The sequence below is a fragment of the Oreochromis niloticus genome, linkage group LG23, assembly GCF_001858045.2.
Source record: "Oreochromis niloticus isolate F11D_XX linkage group LG23, O_niloticus_UMD_NMBU, whole genome shotgun sequence".
Classification (NCBI taxonomy): Eukaryota; Metazoa; Chordata; class Actinopteri; order Cichliformes; family Cichlidae; genus Oreochromis; species Oreochromis niloticus.
The window spans coordinates 13,885,340-13,913,152 of NC_031986.2; the positions used below are offsets into that span (position 1 = coordinate 13,885,340).

The 27,813-nt window shown below is 38.1% G+C and overlaps 1 protein-coding gene across 7 annotated transcripts; it reads left to right on the plus strand.

Moving 5' to 3' along the window:
• The first annotated feature begins 320 nt into the window (after nucleotides 1-320).
• LOC102080377 (OX-2 membrane glycoprotein-like) lies at nucleotides 321-18,034 on the plus strand. Of its 7 annotated transcripts, none has more exons than XM_025902773.1 (7): nucleotides 328-821; nucleotides 16,425-16,763; nucleotides 16,883-17,182; nucleotides 17,259-17,297; nucleotides 17,391-17,491; nucleotides 17,585-17,631; nucleotides 17,893-18,030. In XM_025902773.1, the coding sequence occupies exons 1-6, from the start codon at nucleotides 752-754 to the stop codon at nucleotides 17,606-17,608; spliced, it is 873 nt and encodes a 290-aa protein (XP_025758558.1). In that variant the 5' UTR covers nucleotides 328-751; the 3' UTR covers nucleotides 17,609-17,631; nucleotides 17,893-18,030. The 7 variants fall into 7 exon arrangements, 6 of the variants coding, with proteins under 6 accessions (XP_025758554.1, XP_025758556.1, XP_025758557.1 ...); XM_013266016.3 differs by lacking the exons at nucleotides 16,425-16,763; nucleotides 16,883-17,182; nucleotides 17,259-17,297; ... (1 more) ...; nucleotides 17,585-17,631; nucleotides 17,893-18,030 and adding exons at nucleotides 1,990-2,328; nucleotides 3,153-3,449; nucleotides 3,529-3,567; ... (1 more) ...; nucleotides 5,690-5,752; nucleotides 5,917-7,330 and having other exon boundaries at nucleotides 686-821; XM_025902771.1 differs by having other exon boundaries at nucleotides 323-821; nucleotides 17,259-17,491.
• Nucleotides 18,035-27,813: the final 9,779 nt, after the last annotated feature.

A 27,813-nucleotide genomic window follows, 5' to 3' on the forward strand; every position in this document is an offset into this window, starting at 1 on the left:
AAATGCAAACACACATGATATTTTGTGTTTTCTTAATTTACCCAGTGTTGTATTGTGATATTTTGTTTCTCCACAATATCTCATTAAATGCTTCTTCTTTTGTGTCTTTACTGATATATTGTGTCACTTTTGGCATACTGGTTGTTTATTTGTATGTGTAAATGGCACATGTGACTTTATCATATTGGGTTTTTTTACATGCGATGATAAAAAAAAGTTTTAGCTCTATTTTGTTTTTTGTTTTTTACTCTAACGTCTTCAGTGGTGCTGAGAATATTATGTAATTTACACAAAAGGGTAGCCTACAGTCTCTCTGGGATCCTCAAGATAAACCTACAATTTATATACCTGAAATGTTAATTATCTTTTTTTGCTGTGATTTCCTGTCAGCAAGAGTTTCAGAACAAGCTGGAAAAAAAACTTGGACAACGTAACAGAAAAGTTGATTTCCATATTTGGCGCACTGGTATGTGGTTACATAAGAGGACTGTACCGCTGCAGCGGAAGAGGGGAGACTCGCTGTTCATATCGCATGTTGAAGTGATAACTGAACATTGCCTGTTGAATAATTCATTTGTTATTATATTATAATACCACTCAGGTGTGATTTTATCTTAGTTTTTTGAGCTACTTTATTAGTTTATATGTGATTATATAAGTGGTGTGATGAACAATTAACCCGGAACTGCTTTGACTTGCCCAGCCTACACGTCAAATCAGTTTGAATTTTTTGGCGGTAAAGTACGGAGGCATGATGCCGCGCTTTGGAGTTACATGTTATTATGTTACTACTGTTCTTATTTTCGGAGTCTTTGACAAAGGTGAGCTGAAACTGGGTGTCAATATTACACACGTGCATGGGCCAATAAGCGATTCTTCCCGAAAATACTGACTTCTTCCTCTTCTTTGTTAAACGTGAGGATGTTCAGTAAGGTGAACTGGTACTTTGGTGGTACTAACACGGACAGTAGCCTATAAAGGACTGTTTGGGTTTAACTCAGTATTTAAGTGGGAGGCAGATTTACACGCAGCTGGTTTTTAGGTCTACCGGGTACACGCAGAGGCGCGCTTACGTACATCCGTATCCATGACGGCGCTGTAAAAATGTTGTTAGAGCAAATTTAAGAAGAGACAACAAAGTCCTCTCTCTGTCCAGCGTTTCATCGGGAGATAAAACGTAATCACGACAAAGTATTTTCACGGATGCAGGTATGCAGCTCTCGCGTTCAAATTCCTCGCGCATAGTGTGAGCTCTCAGCGTTCCCTCTGACAGCTCCGCTTTCCCCAAACTGAATTGTGAGCCCGCCATTCACCGACTTTTCAAAGTTTGGAGGGCGGAGCCAAAAAGGAACATGGGCGACATTGTCACGTAATTGTCACTTTCAAAGCAGTACGAAACAACATCGAGTTGTACCGTGCGGCAACGTGACCGCTGTTTTATGTCGTGTTTGTTCTTGAAAATAAATTCAAAATACCGTCATTTTCTGGAGTGTATGAGTGCAAGTACTGGCAACTACCATTAGAATACTTTAATGCAAGGGCAATCTCAAAATCCAGGAGATTCTGAGGCATGTCCTGAAGCATTTCCGTCCACTCACAGTATGTGCAGTTACATGTGTTTGCTGCAGATTGGCCATTAAATTATGTTTTATCTTGCGGAGGACTTTTGACATAATTCAATACAGTCTGATGACAGAGCAGAACTGAACTGAAGTTAATGTGTTTAAGCATAGTAATGACATATCTGTGTAAATAGCAGCCTATGACAAAATTTACAAAGTTATTCCAATTAAAAATATTCACATTTAATATATGTTTGAAGCACTTAACTTATACTTACCAACCATTTTTATAATAAAACTTTAATGACGGTACATAGACTAATGACTACTGCAAATATTGACTTTGAATTTAAACAGAAAACTGAAAAAAAAAATGTACTAATTGAAAACTGAATGTGCCTCACATATTAAACTATATCTCCTACAGCTCTAACAGCAGTGATCCAAACACAGCAGACTGTGCTGGCAGGAATGAGAGAAGATGCCGAAGTCAGCTGTCAGCTCTTGGAGCCTAAAGACGTCGTTCAGGTCACATGGCAGAAAACTTCAAATAATGTGGAGACAAATGTTGCCACCTACAGCAAGGACTTTGGTCAGAGAGTGAATGACGGCTTTACAGATAAATTTGAGTTTAAACATACTGGACTACAGAACTGCTCCATAGTCATCAAGAATTTGACGGAGGAGGATGAAGGCTGCTATCGCTGTCTGTTTAACACTTATCCTGAAGGAGCCTTTATCGGTAGAACCTGCCTCCAACTCTATGGTAAGAACTTTAACCTTCCTTTTCCAACAATAAGTGACTCTGATGACAGATTAGAACTGAAGTTGTAAAACAGCTAACTAATCATATGCAGAGGAATGGTTTATTTCAAGAGTACTGTACCCTCATCGTAGTACAGAAACAGGTTTAGGGCATGCATTTTCACTGTTATGCAGATGACACTTAGTTAAACTGCCGGGATGTCTTAAAGAAGCAAAGACCTGGGTGCCCTCTAACTTCCTGCTTCTAAATTCAGATAAAATGTGCTTTACTTGGCACTAAAAATCTTAGAAATATGGTATCTAACCAGATACTTACTCTGGATGGCATTCCCTTGGCCTCCAGTAACGCTGTGAGGAACCTTGGAGTCATTTTTGACCAGGATATGTCCTTCAATGCACATATTAAACCAATATGTAGGACTGCTTTCTTCCATTTGCACAATATCTCTAAAATTAGACATAATGACGCTGAAAAACTAGCTCATACTTTTATTACTTCTAGGCTGAATTACTGTAATTCATTATTATCAGGATGTCCTAAAATTCCCTGAAAAGCCTTCAAATCCAAAATGCTGCAGCAAGAGTGCTGACAGAGACTAGAAAGAGAGAGCATATTTCTCCTATATTGAGTTTTCTACACTGGATCCCTGTTAAATCTAGATTTGAATTCAAAATCTTGATATCCTGACAGCTCACATGCAAGGTCTTGAATAATTAGGCCTAATTTGAATTGAATTCAACTCAAACAAACATAGTTGATATAAATGTGTTAGCAGCTGGTGTGTTTGTAAAAACATGTGGATGATATTTCCTGATCCTTCACAGAGCTGCATGAACCTGTTGTTGATGTCAGACAGTCAAACTCTACTGAAGAGTGGGTTGTTTCCTGTTCAGCCACTGGTCGACCTGCTCCCACTGTAACACTCAGTGTCTCACAACAAGACCTCAACTTCTCACAGTACAACACTGTCAGTGTGTCCAACACCAACGCTACATTCACTGTCACCACTACAGCTGTGCTCTCAGGTTCACGTAACAACAGCACACAGGTGGGATGTGCAGCACGAGTGCTCTCTGCTCCTCACAGAGAGGTGATGGTGATGATTCCTGATGATGATGATGGTGAGAAACTCTCTTGAAGTCATGTATTTATAAATTAATGATTACTTTGTGATTGTAATGTTTGTGTTTCTGCTACCAGATCTTGATGAGAAATCAGGATCTAATCCCAGGAATTTAGGTGTGTTAACATTTGTATGTTTTAAAGCCAGTTTTCCTGTTCCTATTTTGTTTTGATAGATGTTCAGATTTTTATACATTTCTTTCTCCTGTTTGTCTTAAAGGAATCAGGATTTCAGTGACTTTATCCTCTGTGGTGTTGGTGCTCGGTGTTGCTGTTCTCATCTTTGTCTGGCTTAGAAAGAAATCTCAGAACAGGTACTCCTCTTAAACCATGTCTATGTTCCATGTTGTCCTGATAGATTTTTGTGCAGCAAATATCTTCAACCTGTTCTTACAAACACACCAGCTGCTGACACATTTATGTCTACTATGTTTGTTTCAAGAACTTACCATAGACTTGGAGGCAGGTTCTACTAATGAAGGAGCCTTCAGGATAAGTGTTAAACAGACAATAGCATCCTTCATCCTGCTCCGTCACATTCCTGATGACTATGGAGCAGTTCTGTAGTCCAGTGTATAAAAACTCGACTTTATCATTAAAGCCGTTTCGAAATTTGTCTCCACATCGTTTCAGATTGAATGTTGAGATAGGAGAAGTGAAACACACACAGTCTGTGAAACTCTGAATGGTTTCTGAAAAGCTGTTTTCAGTTTTTCTGCATAAATTCATAATTTTCATTATTATTGTATCAAGATTGTGTATATGAATGTTTCACCATTATTACCTGTAAAATAATTAAAATGGTAGCTTTTATTTTCTCTAAGAGGTTTAAATAAAAACTATGATTTGTGTTAATAATTTCCACTCTGTTAAATCTCATATTGTATTTAATTACAAATATTAAGTAGACTGAACTCAGATTTTATCAACTTTTTATTAGAACTCAATTTATAAGTTAAGTTACCGGTACTTAACATTCAAAAAGCTGATCAACTCAGTTTGCGCTCGAAATTTTGCTTCTCAGTGTGGAAGGGCAAAATAATATGATTTGAAATAGTCATGGTTTGCTGTGTGGCAGACAGGATGTTGGACGCAAACACGGGACTGATACGCAGAGAGTAAACTCAAAACAGCAGCTTTATTGCTGGAAAAACTCGAACGATTAATACAACAAACTTAACTGGAAACTGGAAACTCAAACTAGAAAACAAACTGGGAACAGAACACTAGGAAGTTACTAGGAGCATGGAGGAAATGTACAGCGATGAGGTTGTATGATGGTTATGATTGCACTATGCTGTTGCTGTTGACTCCAGTAAATTCTTCAAGACATTCTGTTTAAGTGAATACAACCAAAAACGGTTTGGTCTGCATTTCTTAAAAGATCAAATCCCACAAACCTAGTTTAGAGGGTCCACACTGTCTGCACTGTATATAGTGAAGTCTGCAAGGTTTTGAACAGTGAAGTTTGTTTTGTGCCCAAGTTATTCTGCAGATAATCAGTTACAGTGGGAGCAGGCCGACCAGTGGCTGAACAGGAAACAACCCACTCTTCAGTAGAGTTTGACTCTCTGACATCAACAACAGGTTCATGCAGCTCTGTGAAGGATCAGGAAATATCATCAACATGTTCTTACAAACACACAAGCTGCTAACACATTTATGTCCAGCAAATGTAGCTCTGACATTTGTTGACAGAAGATAAAGGTTCTTACCAAAGACATGGAGGCAGGGTTTACCTGTGAAGGAGCCTTCAGGATAAGTGTTAAACAGACAGTGATAGCATCCTTCATCCTGCACCGTCACATTCCTGATGTCTATGGAGCAGTTCTGTAGTCCAGTGTAGTTAAACTCAACCTTATCTGTAAAGTCAGTATACACTTTTTGGCGAAAGTACTTGTTGTACGCGGCAACATTTGTCTCCACATCATTTGAGATTTTCTGCCATGTGACCTGAAGGACGTCTTTAGTCTCCAAGAGCTGACAGCTGAATTCAGCATCTTCTCCCACTGCTGCCAGCACAGTCTGCTGTGCTTGTATCACTGCTGTTAGAGCTGCATGGAGATACAGTTTGAGAAGTCATGAGCTTTCAGAACTATTGTGAACTGTCCATTTTTCTTAGAGGTCAAGGGTCCAAACTATGGTTTTTATTATTTATTTCAAGTATATCATAATGCGTTTGTGTGAGTTTATTAGCAATAATAATTTAAATAAATAATACATTTCTTACATTTTTCAGTCTTTCACACATGGCGATTCAGTTGAATGAAACACCTGAAACTGCAAACAGAGACACTGAGGAGTAAGTGACTCTTTATCCTGTGAATTTACAACCTGAAATTTCAGCTTCTCTTGTCACATTTCACTTTCAATCTTTTAAATGTTCTCACACTTTGCTGTAACTTTATTCTCAATCATACAGTAATATTTAAAAAATATAACTTTTTTGTTTGCTCTCATTTTAAGGACTGATACACAAGAGTACAGGGAAGTCAGACAAGAGACTCCTGAGCGAACTCAACAAAATTATAACCAAGTGTTGCCATCAGCACCAGCAAGAAGACTCATTTTTGATGAAAACTGAAACAAAGAGTTCAATGACAGAAAGTATCCCACAAGATGGTGTATAAGAATTTCTTTTATTTATGTATTATTCACATTAATTAATTGTATACTGCCTTAGTGCCACTGGACTTTAGCATGTTTCACATTCATGCAGTTAGACAGATGGTGGGGGTCTGGTAAGGAAGTTGGGGGGAAGCAGACCACTCCACAGGAAAAGTCTTTTGTCTCTTAGGCTACGTCCACACTAATGCGTTTTAGTTTGAAAATTCATCGTTTTTCTCGGTTTGGCCTCGCGTCCACACTGAGACTTTTGAAAACTCTCTCGAAAACGCAGAATATCTAAAACGAAGGACGCATTTTAGTCATGTGATGCAGTCATGTGACCAATTAAACAAAGATAGCAGAGTGCATTATACAGCAGTTGTTTTGATTGCTCTCAATTTTGACAGCCCTTAAAAAAGATTCATATCAGTTTGTACATGCTCCAGATAGCTTTTCTTCAAATTCTTAATTATCACTAGCTTTTACGCATGCGCAGTGCTGGAACATAAGCGTTTTCGGCTGTTTCAATGTGGACGCACAACTCTGTGAAACGACTGAAAACGCTAGTGTGATGAAAACGCCTTTTTCAAATCTATCCAGGCTAGTGTGGACGTAGCCTCAGAGAGACTCTGCTGACCGTCTCTCCACCAAGCTTAGTTTTCTGTTCTTTGTTTTGATTAAAGAATGTTAGCTACCGCTCACCGCTTGTCTGCAGGCTTTATTTAATGGAAAACTTCCACAACAACGGTAACAACAAAGTTCAATCCTGAAGAAAAACGAAGGACTACACCAAAAGAAATCATCGTACTGGGGCTTAATTAACTTTCTGTTTACCATAATGAATTTTTTACACAACTGTACAGTGTCTGTGTAATTATGTAACATACTGTAAATATGAAAAATATGTCTGTTTGTTTTCACTGTGCATATTTTCATGTTGTTGTTCTGTTTAGTGTTCTAGGTTAGAGAAGTAATCAAATATGTAAAAATACATATAGCCTACTGTATATTTTTGTTTTGTTTTGGGCCATCATGTTACTTTAAATAAAAAAAATTGGGCGACAGTGTTGATTTATTTAAGTGTGTGATTTATTGATTTATTTTGGAATCATTAAATATATATCTATATTTATTTATTATAAATGTTTGGCACCTCTCTCTAAAAGGGAATGCCATATTTTAAAAGGAATTATGCGTGTAACTGTAGAAAGATAACAAAACAAAGGATTGTGAAACAGTAGAATAAATATATATGTGTTCAGCTTCAATATGTTTTGATTATGTTGTGTGGTTTCATTTGTATAGTATTCTTGACTCACGTGAGAATAGCATGTGTTCAATATTAATTTCTTTTCAAAGAGTTTCAGTTTATCTGCTAACTTTACACTATGGGGTGCAGCTGCATCTGTTTTCAGCTGCTGAAACACTTTGGGATCTACACAAACAACCTGCAATTTAGTTGTAAATAGATGAGAATATAACAGCTTTCCACAGAGAGACCTCTCACAACAAATGTCCTCTAGCTTAATACCCCATCTGAAAACATGACTTTAGAGAAAATTCTAACATTTCTTTTTTCTTTATGATAGAAATGCTTTTTTTTTTTTTTTAACCACATGAAATGTAGTAAAAGATAATATGATTCTGGACTATAGCTGGACTGGCCATCGGGCATACCGGGCATTTGCCCGGTGGGCCGATGGTGATTTTTCGTTTTTATGGGCCGATGGGTTCCCCCCCCCTAACGGTATAAACACTGAAAGGTGGTGGATTAGCCAGATGCTGGGAGATGTGTAAAAATAACTCAATTGTTTGGTGGTGGCTATTGCGGAGCTTCCACAGATTCAGTAACATTAGCAAGTGGTGGAGGCCAGCAGATGCAACACGCTGACAGGTGGATGAGGGTGACGGAAAGGCAGGAGGAGCAGAGACCCGAGGCGGTGAACTGAACTTCAGGTAAGAAGTTATGACCTGCAGTCTATCTGGGTCAGATATAAACCAAGTTTAGGTGGAGTTTATTTTCGTTATGCTGACTTTTTACAGTCAGTTACAATAACTCGTACTGCGTACTAACTAGCATGAGGAGTTTATATACTGCTGGGCGGGTACTATGATTTTATTGATGTTGAACTTGTTTTATCTCATTCATAAGGTTAGTTATTAGAGTTTCCAACCGTCCCGTAAAAAACGGAATCGTCTCGTATTCAGAGAAAATATTGCGCGTTTCGTATTGAGGTGAAAAGGAACACAGTTTGTCCCGGACTTCAGCTACAATGAAAAAGACACAAAGCTGGAGTTATTCTGTGTCTTTGCTGCACAGCTGCCTCTTCTCCTCTCATTCTCTCCCCCTCCATTAACAGGGAAAGGTGGGCACAAAGAAATACTTTTCTTTCTTATTCTCATTTAAAATGTCTAGCTTTTATTAAATAATTATCTGAATCTTACAACAAACGTTTTCATCTGATGTAAAATGTATAGAAATCCATTTTTGTACGTAGTAATTTTTTTTCAGGGTCCCATCATAATTTCTTCAGAAGTAGCTAAACTGTATATGATGCCACTATTTTCCCACATTTTCTAGATTCTGTACCAGTACTGTGTGTAAAATGCCATCAAAAAGTCAATGAAGTTTTATTCTTTCTCACCTGTCTTTCTGTCTCCTTTCATTTTTTAAAAGTTGCCATGTTAGAAAAAATATTTTGCCCTGCCATGCTGTTTATTGATGTGGCAAATGAATGGTTTATGAAAATATATCTAAATCTGTCATCAGTAATCAGTAATGATCATGTCTCACCTTTAGTCTTCTCTGTCTTAATTTCAGGTTTTCACCATGTGTTGTAGATAGTTCAGGAGGTTAACTCGACCAAGCAGTCTACTTTCGGGTACTGTTTAGAATACCAGAATAGGGAGGATGATGTAGGTTTAAGTTTATTAGACTGATACATATATACCAACAAGACGGTGTACATCACTGTGACAACAGCGTCTGTTTTCATTCAAAGGCTTTATGGTTTTTCCTATAATACCTGGTGGGCCGGTCTCTAGTCAAAATGCCCGGGCCGATTTTTTGTCCCAGTCCAGCCCTGTTCTGGACTGTACTATTATCATACAGGGGGATCAAAAAGGCAACTGCGCTGTATATTATTGCACTTTTAAGTAATAAGTAACCATCAGTTACTGAAAAATTCTGTTACTATGTCCTTATAATCATGAAATATATGTTTTATCATCAGGCATTATTGCTTCTTTACATACATTACAGAAATTGTTACAGCAATTTACCCGGAAGTAGTAGCGGTTTCTTTCGCAACCATACTGTCCAGCTTTGGCGGTATTTCTGGCAGTACAGCATGGAGGAACAATGCCACAGTTTACGATTACACATTATGTCATTGCCGTTTTTATTTTTGGAGTCTTTGACAAAGGTAAGAAGAAACTTTTATTCCAGAATACCTACGTCTATGTATGTGACCATACTAGGGTGAGCTTATTTTATTTCCAAAAAAAGAGGACACTTGGCTCAGTCATGAAGACCTTGCTTAAAGAAACATATTTATAACATATCTAAACGATGCCTTCTCTGTGCGGTTAATGAATTTTGGAATAAAATATGTCATATAGGCTTTTACAAGTCAACAATTGCAAAAAACTAACTTAAAAGCATCTGGAATTAAATAATGGTACAGAAATAATGCCTCATCTGCGTAAGAATTATTACCAGTACTGGGTCGGTACGAGGGAAATTTCTTTTGCAGTTCGTCTGAAAAGATGCACTTGCACTTTGGGATCTTTAAAACATCTTTACGCGCGTTGCTGCGCGCAGTCTGTCCCGTCTGTGAGCGCAGAACACGCGCTCACGAAGCAGCAGTTCGGGGATGACGTCCAGCGCCCTGGGCGAACACTCCCACTGGCGCCCCCCCCCACACACACACACATAAAACATATTAAGGATTGTACATTAACATAAAACTGTTGTCGGAAGCATACTGAATTTCACCACAGAAACACACACACGCACATATGAAGAGAGAGAGAGTATGCAGAGTATGCAAACGGCTACCAAACAGCCATCATAATTCGTCATACAATGAGAACAGGACAAATCAACAATTGACACTGAATAATTAATATTATAATCTGTAACATAATGTATTGTTTGGAGTTTAGTCTGTTACTGTTACTATTTTTACCATTTCATCTTGGAGCAACTGTAACCCACATTATTTCCTTAGGGATTAATAAAGTATTCTGAATATGATTCTGATTGTTTCAGGATGACCTGCCATTATCCAATGACACATCTGCTTACCTGTATCTTTTGCTCGTTTCTCCTCCTCTTCTCTTTTTTCTAAACTGAGCACCTGATGGCTTTGAACTTTTCTTGTCCATCTTCCATTGGTTTTAATTTTGCACTTCAGTATGAACACCCATCCCCCAACTCGAGGATCACCACAACATAACCTAACAGACCTACACCTTAGTTCACAGATTCGCTTTGTCTGGGGTTTATTTCTGGGATTTCGCACAACCCAGGATTCAAATCATGAAAACATAATGGGCTTGGATTTACAACATTATGAATGAAATGTGCTCTATTTGGAAGCAGCCAGCCCAGGGCCATGCAGAGACGTTTATAGGGGCGGGTGCTCAAAGCTAAAAAGGGGCACATTGAACCAGGGTGAATAACAACAACACACATTCATCAAGAATCTAATATGGGATCGCATCATACTATATCACTGTTGTGAGGCAAAGCAAACGTAGCCTATGTTTTACCTGATGGGTACAATGTTGCTGTTGAGGGGTTGCTGCTGCTCCTGCTGCTGATAGTGTTGGAGGGCAGGGCTGTGTTGATCTGAGACTGTAAACATTAAAAAGTCCATAGGAGAGATGGTAGCTGATTAAACAAGTGTCATGAGATAATAACAAAATGCAAAGATTGGTGACAGCACTTGGAACCATAAGGCAACAAAAAACTGAGAAATAAACTAGACCCTGCCTGTGAATCACTCTTTGCCTCTCTTCCTCCTTCCATCCCCTCATTTCATCTATCACTCTCCACTTGCTGTCCATCTGAGAACAAGGCACAACTTGCTATTGCAATAAACTATTATTTAATTTTCCACACTTAATGATAACAGAAAAATGTTATAGAAGCAAAGCATTTCAGTTGTGCTTATTATTATTTTTATACTGGAATACCTCTCCAACAACTGGTACATGTGTTAATGTTACCTGTGCTCTTTGTAATCCAGCTGCTGAGGGATCCACTGCCTTTAGTAGCCTCACACAGCTCCTACTGTTTCCTCCTCATGTCCTTACCAGCCATGTCTGGACAATGTTATATTATGAGTAATAATTCAAAAATCCATATACATAAAACACACACATGCATGCACACACAGTGACATTTTAGACCTTCTTCAGAATACTGTATATACTGTGGGCACAAGTTTCCATCATGGTGCTGATCCAGAATCCTTCCCTTATTATTTATTACTAGAGCTACAATAATAAAGCAATGAGGGAAAAAAATAATAAATTTATAATAATGTATTTATGATGATTCCATTTGTTTCACTATCCACTCTGTGCAGGGAGAAAGCTTATTACATTTTTAAACTGTAGAGATACAATAATTTTGCTGCTGTAAAATCAGCATTTTGTCTTATTTAAAATATAAATCTAATATAATCTGTTTCTTAATGTATGTTCTTTAAAATACAGTGTTTTTTAAAATATTATAATTATAATAATCCATTATTATGTGGACATGCATATTAGATCGTTTTAAGTGAAATATAAGCCCTCCAGAAAGGCAGGAAAAGCCCTGTAACTTACTTTAAAACTAAATATGTTCCCTAAAACGGTGGACAGAGCTACAGACCCATGACAGCCTTACCCAGTGAGCCAGCAGCTATGACCAGCACTACTTGTGCAGTTAATAAAAGGACAGGTACAGTTTGTCGCGCTGTTGCACACACAGCACGCTCATTTGTTTCAGTTCGTCAGTTGCCACAAGACAGCTTACCAACGTGTACGTGATAAGCTAATACTCCTGTGTGCTTTAGACTACAGTGTGCGCTGTACAGCTACTTACTGGTTTTGTCGCATCAGTCTGTGTCTCTGAGTTAATTTGTGTTTCTCCTACAGCTCCGGACCGCAAAAAATGCGCGTGCTCTTTGTGAGCTCGTTCCCGGCTCGTAACCAGCGCGTTCTGCCGTCAAGGGCGATCATTGGTTAATGGTGATCATGTGACTGATGCAAGCCAGATCCTTTTATTTAGCAAAAATGTGATTAATAGTTAAATATTATTGTTGAGGGGCACAGACAGGACTCCACACGCACACACACATTTAAAAAAAAAATTTAAAATTAAAAAAAAAATTGCTTCAACAAAAGGGCACTTTGGGCACCCATCAGGAAAGGGGCGGGTGCTCAAGCCCCTTCCGCCCCCCCTCTGCACGTGCCTGAGCCAGCCCCCCTTTCCTTTCGACGAGTTGTGTGTGAGTCTTTAAATCCTCAAACTGTAAATTATAAATTTTAAATTGTTATTGATCCCTTTACCCCGAGTCCTAAAGTGTATATTTATTTTCTTACTCTACTATATTTATTGTTCGTTTATTTGCACTGCTGTAACTGGAGCCTCGTCGTCTCGTCTCTCTATATACTGGACTGTATGTAGCGAGATGACAATAAAGTTTACTTTGACTTCAGCAGCGAGCAGGCGCACCGAGGGCTCTCTCTCGCGCTCACTTTTCGCGTATAGAATTTCGAAAAAACATTAAATTAAATGCAAATTATAAGTCTGTATCATAATGTCTGGTGTTTTCGTGTTTGTTGGTTTGTTTTTAATTTTGTTTTATTTTGCGAGTTTGTTAGTAAATGCTGCTTCAGCCAGCCAGTGAATCCCCCGCCGCCCCGCCCTCTCCTCTCTGTGCCGCAAGCACCAGGCGCACCTCGCAAACGGAGGGCGCCCTTACTCCCAGCAAATAGGCGATAGAAAACCGATCGGTGCCTATGCCATTCCCAATATGCACTGGCATTTTTTTTTTTGTTTTGTTTTTTGTTGATGATACCCGTGATGCCGCCCCCCACCACGATGCCGTCCCGGGCAACCGCCCGTGTCGCCCGTATCAAAAACCGCTACTGATGACGTCACACACATGGGTCCTCTGGCGGACTATAGAAAAATCCGGACATTTTTATCAATCTCGAAAATTATGGGCTCAAAATGTGGTCATAAATATTTTGTACTTGTAAATCAGTTTTGTACTTGTAAATCAGGATTTGTATGTGTAAAAAGAATTTGTGCGTGCGTAAAAAAGATTTGTATGTGTAAAAAAGATTTGTGCGTGCGTAAAAAAGATTTGTATGTGTAAAAAGAATTTGTGCGTGCGTAAAAAAGATTTGTATGTGTAAAAAGAATTTGTGCGTGCGTAAAAAAGATTTGTATGTGTAAAAAAGATTTGTGTGTGGACTTAGCCAAAAACCCCCCTGCAAGTTACAAGTATGAATTTTGACCCTATTTTTCTTCCTGTCATCTGATTGGTCAATGTCATGTCAATCACAAATGTAACAATCCAATCAGAGAACAGATGGGTTTGGCTGTCGGAGGGGCACTTTTTTGAACTGCAGGTCCTTGAAGGGTAATACAGTTTGAAGCTGGAGGATCTCTATATAAATATCCGATAGCAGCTAGGTCCCCTTACTTTCAGCAGCTGTTGAAAGGATAAAGTTGTGGTATGTCAGTGGTTAGAAATACCATTATTACTTTAGGATTAGTTTAACACAAAGTCAGGGCTGACCCGGGACCATTGCTGTGAGTCACAGTGCGCAGCATAAAGGTCCTTTCACATCGGACGCAGGATGTGCTGCTAATGCTAACTGCTAACTAAAAGCAAAGGATCCAGAATTTGTTGCGCTGGCTGCTGAGCTCTGTGGGTTTTTGCAGCAGCTCTACCTGTACTAGATGCACCTGCTCCTTGTCGTTTCTATCTATGACTTTATGTCCTCTACAAGAGTTTCTGTTTTTTTTGCTAGTTCTTCAAATGTTCAATAAAAACATGTATGCTAATTCATAACGAAGAAAGCTTTGTAATGAAGACTGCCCCCCCCCCGCGGTCCGCAGCGCTGTTGAAAAGGCTGTGGAAGTCCCTGTATAAAGCACGTAGACCTGTGACACAAAAATCACCAAACTCGGACGTCCACAGACTGCTTTCCTTCCTGGTGATGAAGGAAAACGCTGGGTTGGCATGTAAAAGGGCATTTATTCCCTTCAAGGACCTGCAGTTCAAAAAAGTGCCCCTCCGACAGCCAAACCCATCTGTTCTCTGATTGGATTGTTACATTTGTGATTGACATGACATTGACCAATCAGATGACAGGAAGAAAAATAGGGTCAAAATTCGTACTTGTAACTTGCAGGGGGGTTTTTGGCTAAGTCCACACACAAATCTTTTTTACACATACAAATCTTTTTTACGCACGCACAAATTCTTTTTACACATACAAATCTTTTTTACGCACGCACAAATTCTTTTTACACATACAAATCTTTTTTACGCACGCACAAATTCTTTTTACACATACAAATCTTTTTTACGCACGCACAAATTCTTTTTACACATACAAATCTTTTTTACACACACACAAATCTTTTTTACACATACAAATCTTTTTTACGCACGCACAAATTCTTTTTACACATACAAATCCTGATTTACAAGTACAAAACTGATTTACAAGTACAAAATATTTATGACCACATTTTGAGCCCATAGAAAATCCCCCCGGACGGAACGTGAAAAGTGGACATGTCCGGGGAAAAGAGGACGGTTGGTGAACCTTGACCACACGGACATGTTACACTTTTTGTTTCGTACAATTTGAATTGTAGAACCGCTTTTCAGTGGGTAAGCGTTGAGTGTGATATTACACGAGTTCGTCAAATTTCAAATAAACACCTTGTTAAGAAACGAAGTGTTTCTTTTACAGCGTTTTAAATTTGAAAGGGGCTACAGGAAAAGTTGAGTTTGCATGACGTGACTTCAACAGCGCAGAGTGTAAATAACCCGACGCATGATTATGCTTTCACTCATTATTGTATCAAACAAAAGAAAAGAGAAAGGTTACGTTCAGCAAGATGAAGTTTGTGTAAATGAAGTAACGCTGTTCCTGATTTTGCTCAACCTACAGTTTGAGATTCTTCAAATACTTTCGCTGCTTGTCATTTTAAAAGCAGACGCAGCTACCAGCAGCTTTTATGGTACAAGGCTATCACGTCACTATATCTACGCGTTATTGTGGACATCTCCAATGACTGTAGAAAACAGTCATTGGTCATCACCCACAGAACTTTCTTTCTTTTAAAATGTCTTTCTTTTTATTGCTTTATATTTCTGTATTTTTATCATCACAAAAGTTACTTGAAATAAATAATAAAAATAAAATAAAAAAATATTTTTTTATTGCTAATGAACTCACACAAATGCATTATGATATACTTGAAATAACTAATAAAAACCATAGTTTGGACCCTTGACCTCTAAGAAAGCTAGACAGTTCACAATAGTTAAACATTTATACACACAATAGTGGTAGAAAAATACACTAATGCAAATTCAGAATTTGAGTTTAGAAAAAGGTATTGTAAGGAGTAAATATTTAAACAAGACATTCTTCAGGCGAAATAAAGACACTCAAGACAGTTTAGATGGTAACAACGTGCGCACGCTGGGTGAGATTTCGAGGAGATCTCACACCCCGAGTGCAGGCAGAGGTTTTATTTATAGTCACATAGTGGCTTCAACTGTTTAAGGAGGAGACAAAGATTTGCATCTGAGAAACAGGTTTGTTCCAGTTTAGCTGGGTGTGTGTGTGTTCTGTAGATAATCACTAAATATCACATATATGCAGCTTTCTGTGTGTGTCTGTGTGTGTGTGTGATTCTGAAGAACAGGCCCCTCTTGGTATTTGGGAGTATAGATAAGAACGTCCTGCTCTCCCCTTCCTGGGAGTGAAACGGCTCGTAGAGAACCAGGTGCAGAGGAAATGTACTGGGTGAATCATATCTGAGAACACTATGCTTTTGTCTTTACTTCAGCTTCACTTCAGTGAAACAGTAAAATTATAAAATACGATTAAATGGAAAGAATAAATGGGTAAACAACTATTAACACTGAAATTAAAGATAAACTTTCAATAACATACGAATGGAAGTGGGAATAATACTTGAAACATTTGAAAATCTCTTAACAGGTATCAAAAATTCCTTTAGGACAATGACCAGACTTAGTAAGAGTGACATGATAATGACAGTTTACTTGTCTGAAAGTTCTTGACTTCTCAAACTGTATCTCCTACAGCTCTAACAGCAGTGATCCAAACACAGCAGACTGTGCTGGCAGCAGTGGGAGAAGATGCTGAATTCAGCTGTCAGCTCTTGGAGACTAAAGACGTCCTTCAGGTCACATGGCAGAAAATCTCACCTGAGGTTGAGACAAATGTTGCCACCTACAGCAAGCAGTTTGGTCAGAGAGTGAATGATGGCTTTACAGATAAAGTTGAGTTTAAACATACTGGACTGCAGAACTGCTCCATAGTCATCAGGAATGTCACAGAGCAGGATGAAGGATGCTATCCATGTCTGTTTAACACTTATCCTGAAGGCTCCTTCACTGGTCAAACTTGCCTCAAGGTCTATGGTAAGAACTTTAGTCTTCTTTAACAAACAAGTGCTTGAAACAAACATAGTGGACATAAATGTGTTAGCAGCTGGTGTGTTTGCAAGAACATGTTGATGATATTTCCTGATCCTTCACAGAGCTGCATGAACCTGTTGTTGATGTCAGAGAGTCAAACACTACTGAAGAGTGGGTTGTTTCCTGTTCAGCCACTGGTCGGCCTGCTCCCACTGTAACACTCAGTGTCTCACAACAAGACCTCAACTTCTCACAGTACAACACTGTCAGTGTGTCCAACACCAACACTACATTCACTGTCACCACTACAGCTGTGCTCTCAGGTTCATGTAAACACAGCACACAGGTGGGATGTGCAGCACGAGTGCTCTCTGCTCCTCACAGAGAGGTGATGGTGATGATTCCTGATGATGATGATGATGGTGAGAAACTCTTTCAAAGTCATTTGTTTATGAATGAATCATTACTCTTATCTAATGTTTGTGTTTCTTTTCCCAGGGTTAAATGAGAAATCAGGATCTAATCAAAGAAATTTAGGTGAGTTAATGTTTGTACTTTTTACAGATTCAGTGTATTGTTACTTTGTAGGTGTTCAGATTATTTTCTTCTCCTTTCCCATTTGTGTCAAAGCACTCAGGATTTCAGTCATGCTGGCCTCTGTGTTGTTGGTTGCCTGTGGTTTTTTTATCTTCACTCATCTTTCTCCAGCTCAGAAAGAAAACTCAGAGCAGGTACTCGTCTTAAACAGTGTCTGTGTTGCACTTTCTCTCTTTCATTCAGCTGATAAAAGTTTGTGCAGCTTTAACTATTCTTGAATCCTTCAGTCTGTCACACAGGGAGACGATTAAAATACTTCAAACCACAATCAGAAGTAATTCCATCTTTATCATCCTGTCATCTCACATTTGGAAAGTTATTTCATTCTTTTTCACTCTCTGATATGCTGAGACATTTCACCTCTAAGTTACCTCTAGAGCTTCTTATTTCTCTCATTTATTCGTAATCTGATGTTTACTGCACATCAATCTCTGATACATATTCCGTTGTGCTGTCTAAGCTGTTAATCTGTCCAGAATACTTTGGTTTGCAGTATTAACAGAGTCATGTTTCACTGTTTTTGTTGTATTTTAAGGAATGAAACACCTTCAGTCAACCAAAGTGAAAATCAGCTTAAAAAGTGGAGACCTCCTGAAACCAACTAAACCACGATCCAAGCCTTTCACCTTCACCAGCACAAAGACGTACTTTTTAACAGCGTTGACTTGTTTTTTGGAGCAGGGTTTGCAGCTAGATGTCTGGCTTTTCTGGACGACACACATGTTAAAATGGACAGCTAGCATGTTCTGAACTCTTTTTTACTGGTCTTAATCAGTTAAAACTGAATTTACAGTAACTAAGTGTCTTTTTTCACTTCCATTTCCTTCAGTAATCAGTATCCTTGCGTTCTTTGTCTTTGAAAACAAATTAGTGCCAGCATTAATTTGTACAACACTAATGATTCACTTGATCTTTGAAAATGTTCTCAAATGATTTCAAACACTAGATGTTAGCGGGTGTAGCAATTCTGTAAAACCTTTAATACCTCGATTGTTTGAACACAACTTTTGCTGATACCTCAAAATCTCTTTAGGGTGAAGGTATATAAAAAACAACCAGAGGTCTGATCACTTGATCAGGACTGTATCATGGTGAATAATTTCTATGTATTTTCAGTTTACTTTCTGGGTGTACTTAATTTGCAGAGACCAAGTTTTGTGTGCATCTGTAGTGTAGTGGTTAGTGCGCTTGATTGAAGAGAAGAAGGTCTCTGATTGGCAGCTCATACATTTTTCTACTCAGAAAGAATTTTTGTGTTTTTCAAAAGTGAACTGAATGTGATTGAGGTGTGAGTTTCAAGTTGACTTGTTTTGAAATTTGTCTGCATTTTCAGTTTTACAGTGTGATGTTAAGATTTGAAACAGAAAACCAGATTCATATTAATGTGTTGTGATTTGCTATTTTAATGTAAATTCTTTGTACTATTTTTTATAACTTTTTTAAAACATTAAACCTTTTTTACAGTAATTTTGGATGACTGGTTAAACTGCTTTTGTAGCCGAATACTCTTCAAATACAAATAACCACAATTAAAATCCCACATTGTGTTCACTTAGACGACAACAGATTTTCATGTGAAATTACACAAAAAGACCACATGAGGTCTCTGTTTATTCATGGTGAAGGTATGGAGGCTTTTCAAAATTTGAAAAAATGACATACAAATACATATGTTTATATTTACGTTCATGAAGTTTTCAGTTCTCAGCCCAGTAATAATTGTCATGCTGGTGTTTCTTGTCAGGTATTGTTGGTATAGTGTTTTAGTGGTTTTATTTAGTACTTTTGTTTATCTAGAAAAGTACTTTTAGTCTGATAATACAGCAAATCAGAGATGAAGCCTCGACGAATTGAATTATGAAGATGCTAATTAGGTTACCTGTCTGTTATTTGGTGTGTAAGTAATCCTGAGCCTGTTTAGCATCAGTAGCTCACAGCTGAAAGAATAGTTTTAGGATTTTCATCATCAACCTGCAAATTATTTGCAGTTATAGTGAGGCAAAAAAAAAAGAGAGATGTTTCATACTAACGATTGTATTTTATTTTTCAATTTTTAATTGTCTGTTTAATGTTATGTCCACAGTCAGAATCTGTTTCCCCCCTTCCTCCCCTTGGTGTCTCTGTGGGTTAAAGAAAAGGAGGGAAATCTGTATGATCAGTGTTTGGCCTTTACACATTTACCAACATGAGCATTACAAACACCTCTGTTAGGTCCATATGGACTGTAAATTAAGTTGGCAGGTAGCTTTTTCTAAAAAGTGGACCTGCATGTTGTTGCCCATATTTCATCTGAGTGTAAAAATACAGAATGTCTAATTAGTGATGTGAAGACACACAGAGCAGAAAAATATACACTTGAAGACAGGCACGTGCAGAGGGGGGGCGGAAGGGGCTTGAGCACCCGCCCCTTTCCTGATGGGTGCCCAAAGTGCCCTTTTGTTGAAGCAATTTTTTTTTTAATTTAAATTTTTTTTTTAAATGTGTGTGTGCGTGTGGAGTCCTGTCTGTGCCCCTCAACAATAATATTTAACTATTAATCACATTTTTGCTAAATAAAAGGATCTGGCTTGCATCAGTCACATGATCACCATTAACCAATGATCGCCCTTGACGGCAGAACGCGCTGGTTACGAGCCGGGAACGAGCTCACAAAGAGCACGCGCATTTTTTGCGGTCCGGAGCTGTAGGAGAAACACAAATTAACTCAGAGACACAGACTGATGCGACAAAACCAGTAAGTAGCTGTACAGCGCACACTGTAGTCTAAAGCACACAGGAGTATTAGCTTATCACGTACACGTTGGTAAGCTGTCTTGTGGCAACTGACGAACTGAAACAAATGAGCGTGCTGTGTGTGCAACAGCGCGACAAACTGTACCTGTCCTTTTATTAACTGCACAAGTAGTGCTGGTCATAGCTGCTGGCTCACTGGGTAAGGCTGTCATGGGTCTGTAGCTCTGTCCACCGTTTTAGGGAACATATTTAGTTTTAAAGTAAGTTACAGGGCTTTTCCTGCCTTTCTGGAGGGCTTATATTTCACTTAAAACGATCTAATATGCATGTCCACATAATAATGGATTATTATAATTATAATATTTTAAAAAACACTGTATTTTAAAGAACATACATTAAGAAACAGATTATATTAGATTTATATTTTAAATAAGACAAAATGCTGATTTTACAGCAGCAAAATTATTGTATCTCTACAGTTTAAAAATGTAATAAGCTTTCTCCCTGCACAGAGTGGATAGTGAAACAAATGGAATCATCATAAATACATTATTATAAATTTATTATTTTTTTCCCTCATTGCTTTATTATTGTAGCTCTAGTAATAAATAATAAGGGAAGGATTCTGGATCAGCACCATGATGGAAACTTGTGCCCACAGTATATACAGTATTCTGAAGAAGGTCTAAAATGTCACTGTGTGTGCGTGCACGTGTGTGTTTTATGTATATGGATTTTTGAATTATTACTCATAATATAACATTGTCCAGACATGGCTGGTAAGGACATGAGGAGGAAACAGTAGGAGCTGTGTGAGGCTACTAAAGGCAGTGGATCCCTCAGCAGCTGGATTACAAAGAGCACAGGTAACATTAACACATGTACCAGTTGTTGGAGAGGTATTCCAGTATAAAAATAATAATAAGCACAACTGAAATGCTTTGCTTCTATAACATTTTTCTGTTATCATTAAGTGTGGAAAATTAAATAATAGTTTATTGCAATAGCAAGTTGTGCCTTGTTCTCAGATGGACAGCAAGTGGAGAGTGATAGATGAAATGAGGGGATGGAAGGAGGAAGAGAGGCAAAGAGTGATTCACAGGCAGGGTCTAGTTTATTTCTCAGTTTTTTGTTGCCTTATGGTTCCAAGTGCTGTCACCAATCTTTGCATTTTGTTATTATCTCATGACACTTGTTTAATCAGCTACCATCTCTCCTATGGACTTTTTAATGTTTACAGTCTCAGATCAACACAGCCCAGCCCTCCAACACTATCAGCAGCAGGAGCAGCAGCAACCCCTCAACAGCAACATTGTACCCATCAGGTAAAACATAGGCTACGTTTGCTTTGCCTCACAACAGTGATATAGTATGATGCGATCCCATATTAGATTCTTGATGAATGTGTGTTGTTGTTATTCACCCTGGTTCAATGTGCCCCTTTTTAGCTTTGAGCACCCGCCCCTATAAACGTCTCTGCACGGCCCTGCTTGAAGATAACAACATGTAAACTTTCATGCAGTAAATTTTAGTCTCTTGCAGAGTTACAGTCACCGCAACAGCTCACATTTTCATGAAGCACGGTAGTGTGTGGGACGTGATCTCAAGGGAATACCCCTGTACCTCTGTGTAGAAGGTCATCATTTTTAAAAAAAAAAAAAAGGATATAGACTTACCGTTAGAGACAGATGAGGACAGAATTATTAGCAAATGAGAAAATTTCACTTTTTAAAAGCTATTTCCCAGGTGCTGTTTAACAGAGCACAGAATTTTAAACACAGTTTGATCTTTCCATGTTTGCATTATTTTATTTTTCTCACACAAAGAAAATCATTTCATAAAAATATTAATGATATTAATGATTTTGCTTTTCTGTGTATGACGGGTCCTGACTGATCAAGAATAAAAATTACATAAAGAAAGTTAATCAATTAAAAACACAGGATAAGAAAGTCGTTTTATATTTTTAATGTGTGCACATTTTTAAACTAAACATCTTCATGTTCACTTCCTGTAAGTCAGAGTTTTACTCAGCTTTAGCTAAGCAGATAATTTCTAATAAGAAATCTAAGTGTTGGAGTTTTAACTGAATGCCGAATGTTTGCCTTATAAACCTGTTTCATGATTTTTTACTGCACTGTAAAAAAAAATTGTTGCGACAACCCAAAAACTCAAGGCAACCGACTGCATTTACGTTTTTAGGTTCTGATGGATAACTTATAATTTCAAGTTTAGGAGAAAAGTTGCTTCAATTAATGTTTTTGTGTTTACAAGACTAATAACTGTGCTTTTTCTTAACTCATATTTTATTGTTTTACCAATGTAATTCCTAAAGTTTACACAACATATATTTTTTGTGTTTAGGAAATTGATTGGCAAAACAAAAAAATATATGTTGTGTAAACTTTAGGAATTACATTGGTAAAACAATAAAATATGAGTTAAGAAAAAGCACAGTTATTAGTCTTGTAAACACAAAAACATTAATTGAAGCAACTTTTCTCCTAAACTTGAAATTATAAGTTATCCATCAGAACCTAAAAACGTAAATGCAGTCGGTTGCCTTGAGTTTCTGGGTTTTCGCAACAATTTTTTTTTACAGTGTGATTTATCTTTAATATATTATTGTCTCAATTTCCATAAATTTATTGTTGGTCAGCTGATTTGTTTAATGGATTTTGCCTGTGTTTCAGATTTTGACATGAACATAGCTCATAGTTTTGATCCGCATCAGTGACTCTGAAGCTGAAACTAGCCAACAGTTTAGATTCACATGAACAACTTGCACTTTAGCTGCAAATACATAAGAACATCTTAGAACAAATGACTTTATAAAAACTTCCAAACTCTCTTTTCTTTATGGACAGACAGTTTCTTTTAACCACTTTAAATGCACTTGCTAATATAAATAAATATCTCTCTATATATATCCTGTGACTCAATGATCTGAGGTGTTTCGCCGGAACAATAACTCATTACTTTCTCAGCCGTGCATTTCCTCTCAGTTTAAAGTTTTAGCGCTAAGTGTGGAGCCACGATGTCGCATCTTGGACTTTCATTTTATGTTATTGCCCTTTTTTTTCTTGGAGTCTCTGACAAAGGTGAGAACAAACTATGTTAATAAGCCTGCATGTATGTATGTGATGTATTTCTCTCTCATGTTCGATAGTTTCCCGATCAGTCTTACTAATTTTCTAATCATTTGAATTATGTGGATTTATTATTTGGAGATATTCTGATAAATGAAAACTTGAGTTTGTGTAAACAGTATAATGCAGTAACTTTAAATAATGTGATAGAAAAAATAATGTGATGAATTATTATTACTTCACCGATTATTCTGTCAAAACAAAAGGAATAAGTTATATTTAGCACGATGAAGTGGAGAGTAATGTGAAAGAAGTAATGCTGTTTCTGATAATAGCATGTCCACTGTGATGATGAAAAGCGCATTCTCCCAATCAGCACAAATTAGCGGATCAAAAACGATCAGATGCGCTGATAGAGGAACAGAAAAACTGCAGTAATGGAGCCGCTTTCATGCACGTGTTTCTCCCCAGAAACAGCACAATGACTCAGAGCAACGAGAGGCAGCTGAAAGAGAATCAGTGTGTTTAATATCAGAGCATACTGCTGTGTGTGGATAAATGTGCGTGTGTGCGGCAGCTCAGGATTCTTCCAGAGGAGGGCTGCTTCTTTACAAACTCTTCCACCATGAACATGAAGTCTTTGTAACAGCTGACATGTGCCAGGTGCAGAACCGCATAAAACATTTACAGTCAGATCCTGAACCATCAGAATAAATATGAACCTACACAGTAACTGTTCACACTGCTGTCTTTTTATTTCCTGCATGACCTGTAACACTGCAGGCTTTTACTAAAGTCGGTATTTTGTACCAAAAGTTTCAGACATGAATCTAACTCACTTCCAACGTGAGTCACACTAACTGCAGCATTGTCACAGATGTTCTGTAGGGTGTAGTGCAGATGTGAGAGATAAAAGTAGTTTGTGTTGCAGGTGTGTGTGTGTGTGTGTTTGTGTGTGTGTGACTGCAGTTTTTGTTCATTATGTACCAGTTTCTGAATGTGAATACATATCTGAAATAAGTTGAGTCACTGTAAAAACTGACTTGATTGCACCTGTGTGTCTTGTATTGTGGATCTCCTCCTTGACCCCGAGGCTTTATGTTACAGTTCAGTGGTTTCATCAAATTCTGATTCATCAAAGCTCCAGAATTACTGAGGCGCAGAAATATGCGAAACTGTAGTGGGTCAGATTTTGTAGGAGATATTTTGTTCATGCATAGTGTCTGTGAATGCTGCATGAACATTTACCCCGTCACTTAGCTCTTTAATCAGAGGCTGGTTATAAGGAGCAACTGTGGCCTACTCCCTGACTGCTGGCATTTGACACTCATTCCTGTTGTAGGTGGCGAGGATCACAGCCTGTCGTTAAGCATTGCAGCTCGAACTCATTTCCCCTGGTAACTGCTTAAGCGGTCTACCTTTTAAAGGGTGGTAAGGACGATCCTTGTAGGTTGTCTGCAATTTGGCTTATAGTAGGGTGGACCCTGGATAACTGTTTTTCTCTCTTGTTACAGGCTTACAATCTCCCGCTGTCTTCTCCAAAAGTTGATTCTGTTCATCTGGACGTAGCGTTTTGTGGGAGAAACGTTTCGTCACTCTGACTTCTTCAGAAGAAGTCACTTGGATGAGTGACGAAATGTTTCTCCCACAAAACGCTACGTCCAGATGAACAGAATCAACTTTTGGAGATTTACTTTCCTGGATGATTGAGAATGCATCAAGACTCCTGCTGTCTTGTTGTAGTCTTGTGTTGCTTTGTTGCTGTCATGTTGACTGGCATTGATTGGTTGTTCTTTGTTTTATGGTGTTTTAGTGTTAACTTTTTATTACGTTTTAATGGTGCTGGTGTACCATTTGCATGTACCTCTGCTGCACTGCATTCAGTTAGTGTTCAGCTTGGATGTGCCAGATGGTGCTTGTAATTGAAGTTGTATTTTAAAGTGCATGTGTGTGTGTGTGTGTGTCTCTCTGTGTGTGTGTTACTGTTTCTTTCTATATTATTTATTGAGGTGTTTCGTGTTTTGTATTGCTTGATTTATAGATTTAATTTTATTTGCTTTAGTGGAGACACAACTGCTTCCACCTGTGGTGGAATTCCCTCTCATGCATGTGAGTGTACACACTGAAAAGCAAGTATAGTGCAATATTTTAAGTTGTAGTAAGAATGGTAGTAAGGATTGCAGAGAGACTGCAGGGGTGAGTAATTAGTGGCACCCCTTTGGCATTCCTCTCTGTATGTTGCCTGCCCTGGTGGCCAGTCTCCACCATTAACTATTTTATTGAGCTGCTATTTTAACTAGGCCAGCATCGTGGCAGCGAACCTTGGTTTGTTTGGTTGTTTTGGGTTGTTTTTTTTTAAGTAATGTTGGTTAATAAAACGTCTTAATTAAAGGTTTGGTATTGGAAGTCCTGCTCCTTAATTTCCTGTTTTCTTTTCCTCCCCTTCTCTCATTCCAAATATGAAGTGTTGAGTTATTCAAAATGAAAAAGAAATGTAAACAGAATGAACAATGGTGACACGGACCTAAAGCTGTCAGTCCAGCGTGTGTAACTTTCCCTGCTCTGAATACCCCTGAAGATGTAAACACAGTAATCAAACGCTCCAAAATGAGTTTTGCATCAGCGGTCAAGTGTTCAGCGCGCAGAGTTCGCAATATAGCAGTCACAGCTGTAACGCAGTTTCTTTTTAGTTAATGAGACTGTAAGAAAGTCATGTCTTTGGTCAGGTGCATGATGGTGGTCATAACTGTGTTTACATGTTTATGTGTCATCATTGATCATTTTTAATCCTGGTTTACTTGTAAATCATGTTTGAGTGTCAGTTTAAAAGCAGCCCATACACTCCTGCTGTATGAGCTGTATTAGAAAAAAGATCTCTGATCATAAATGTTCTTCTGCCCATCGTACAGCTCAGCAGTTACACACAGATTTCAGGTTTATACAATGGAGCAGTTTGCTATAGAGCCCCGCAAGAGACATTGGAGAAAAAAAAAATTACGAAGAACTTTTGCGAGATCTTGCAAAAGTAACTCGGGATCTCGCAAAGGTTTTGCGAAGTCTCGTAAAAGTTCTTCTTAATTTGTTTTTTCTCCAGTGTCCTTTGCGGGGCTCCGTAACAATTTCCCAGAACTTCAAAAAAACTATTCAAACTCTTCGCCTCAAAAAACTGAGTAAAGCTTACTTAAGATAATATGTTAGGACAACTTATTCATTTCACGTATATAGTACTGAGAATAACTTGACGTAAACATTTTAAGTTCTAAATTAAAAATCAATTTGTGGGAACTTCTCATTGTTTTATCATCCTCAAAATTTCTAGCACCACACTTATATTAATATAACACTGAATGCAAGTATGATTCAAAAAGAATAATTAACAACACTTCTTGTAATGGCGTCAAAATCAGCCCAACTTTTACTTCCAAATGCAAAAAAGTAAATCAGCCAACATACTGGACACTGTTCTTCTGAACAACAAATAATTATACTGCCAACACTGTTTCACTGTGAGATTAATAACAAAGTCTCAGATTTCATGATTCTGAAACTAAGTTTGGACTTTCTACAATTTTGTTTTACAAGTTACATTACTTACATGCATTTTATTTTCATTATATATTGTTCAGTCATAAGTGCAGTCTCTAGATCAAACAATACATTTGTTTTGCATTCAAACACAGAAGCTTGGTATGTTGTAATATTTTAAGGATGGCTTGTTTCCAGTCCAGACATTACTTCCTGAATGACTGTCATGGATTTAGGTGATCCAAATGTAAGTGCAGGAGAAAGTCTTTAACTTCTCTTCCCTTAAGTACAGTGGCAGTGGATTTGGGCTGGAGATTCAATGACCTTGAATCTTCACTGACCACACCATCTGTCATAGAGAACTCATCTCTCCTGGTGTCCTGCAAGCAGACAATCATATTCTTTAGAAACCCATCTTATTTGTTTTCTTAATTTTTTTTTTAATCTGCATTTACTATAGAACAGACCCCAATTTAGATGATCTCAGGCTCCCTTCCCACCGGAGAGGTTACATTCAATGTCCTACTTGTCAGTCTGGATAGCTCTGACACCACCCGACACACAATAATGTCATGAAAGCATTTTTTTTTTTTAAAAAGGGCTGTGCAAACACAGCCAATAACTTTTCATCCTGATGATCTGCAGAATAATTTGGGCACAAAACAAATTTCACTGTTCAAAAAAACCAAAAAAAGAAAAAAAAAAGAAAAAAGGGGCAGCGGGGAATAGCTCAGTAGGTAGAATGATGGCACCATGATCGCAGGGCAGGGGTTTGAATCCAATGGATGGCTACCCTGAGGTACCACTGAAACACGTTCTCACTCCCAAAGCATAACATTTAACGCTAGGTGACAAGTCATCAACATATTACGTTTTCGGGCACCCAACATGTTCCTAAATGACGACTTCGGAAAAATGAGGAAACGTGAGAACTGTACCGTCCCTACACACTGCTCCCCGGGCACCCAAATGCTGCCCACTGCCTCACTGAGTGAATGGGTGCAGAGAGGAATTTCCCCACGGGGATCAATGAAGTGTACATTATTTATTTAAAACCTTGCAGACTTCACTATATACAGTGTAGACAGTGTCGACCCTCTAAACTAGGT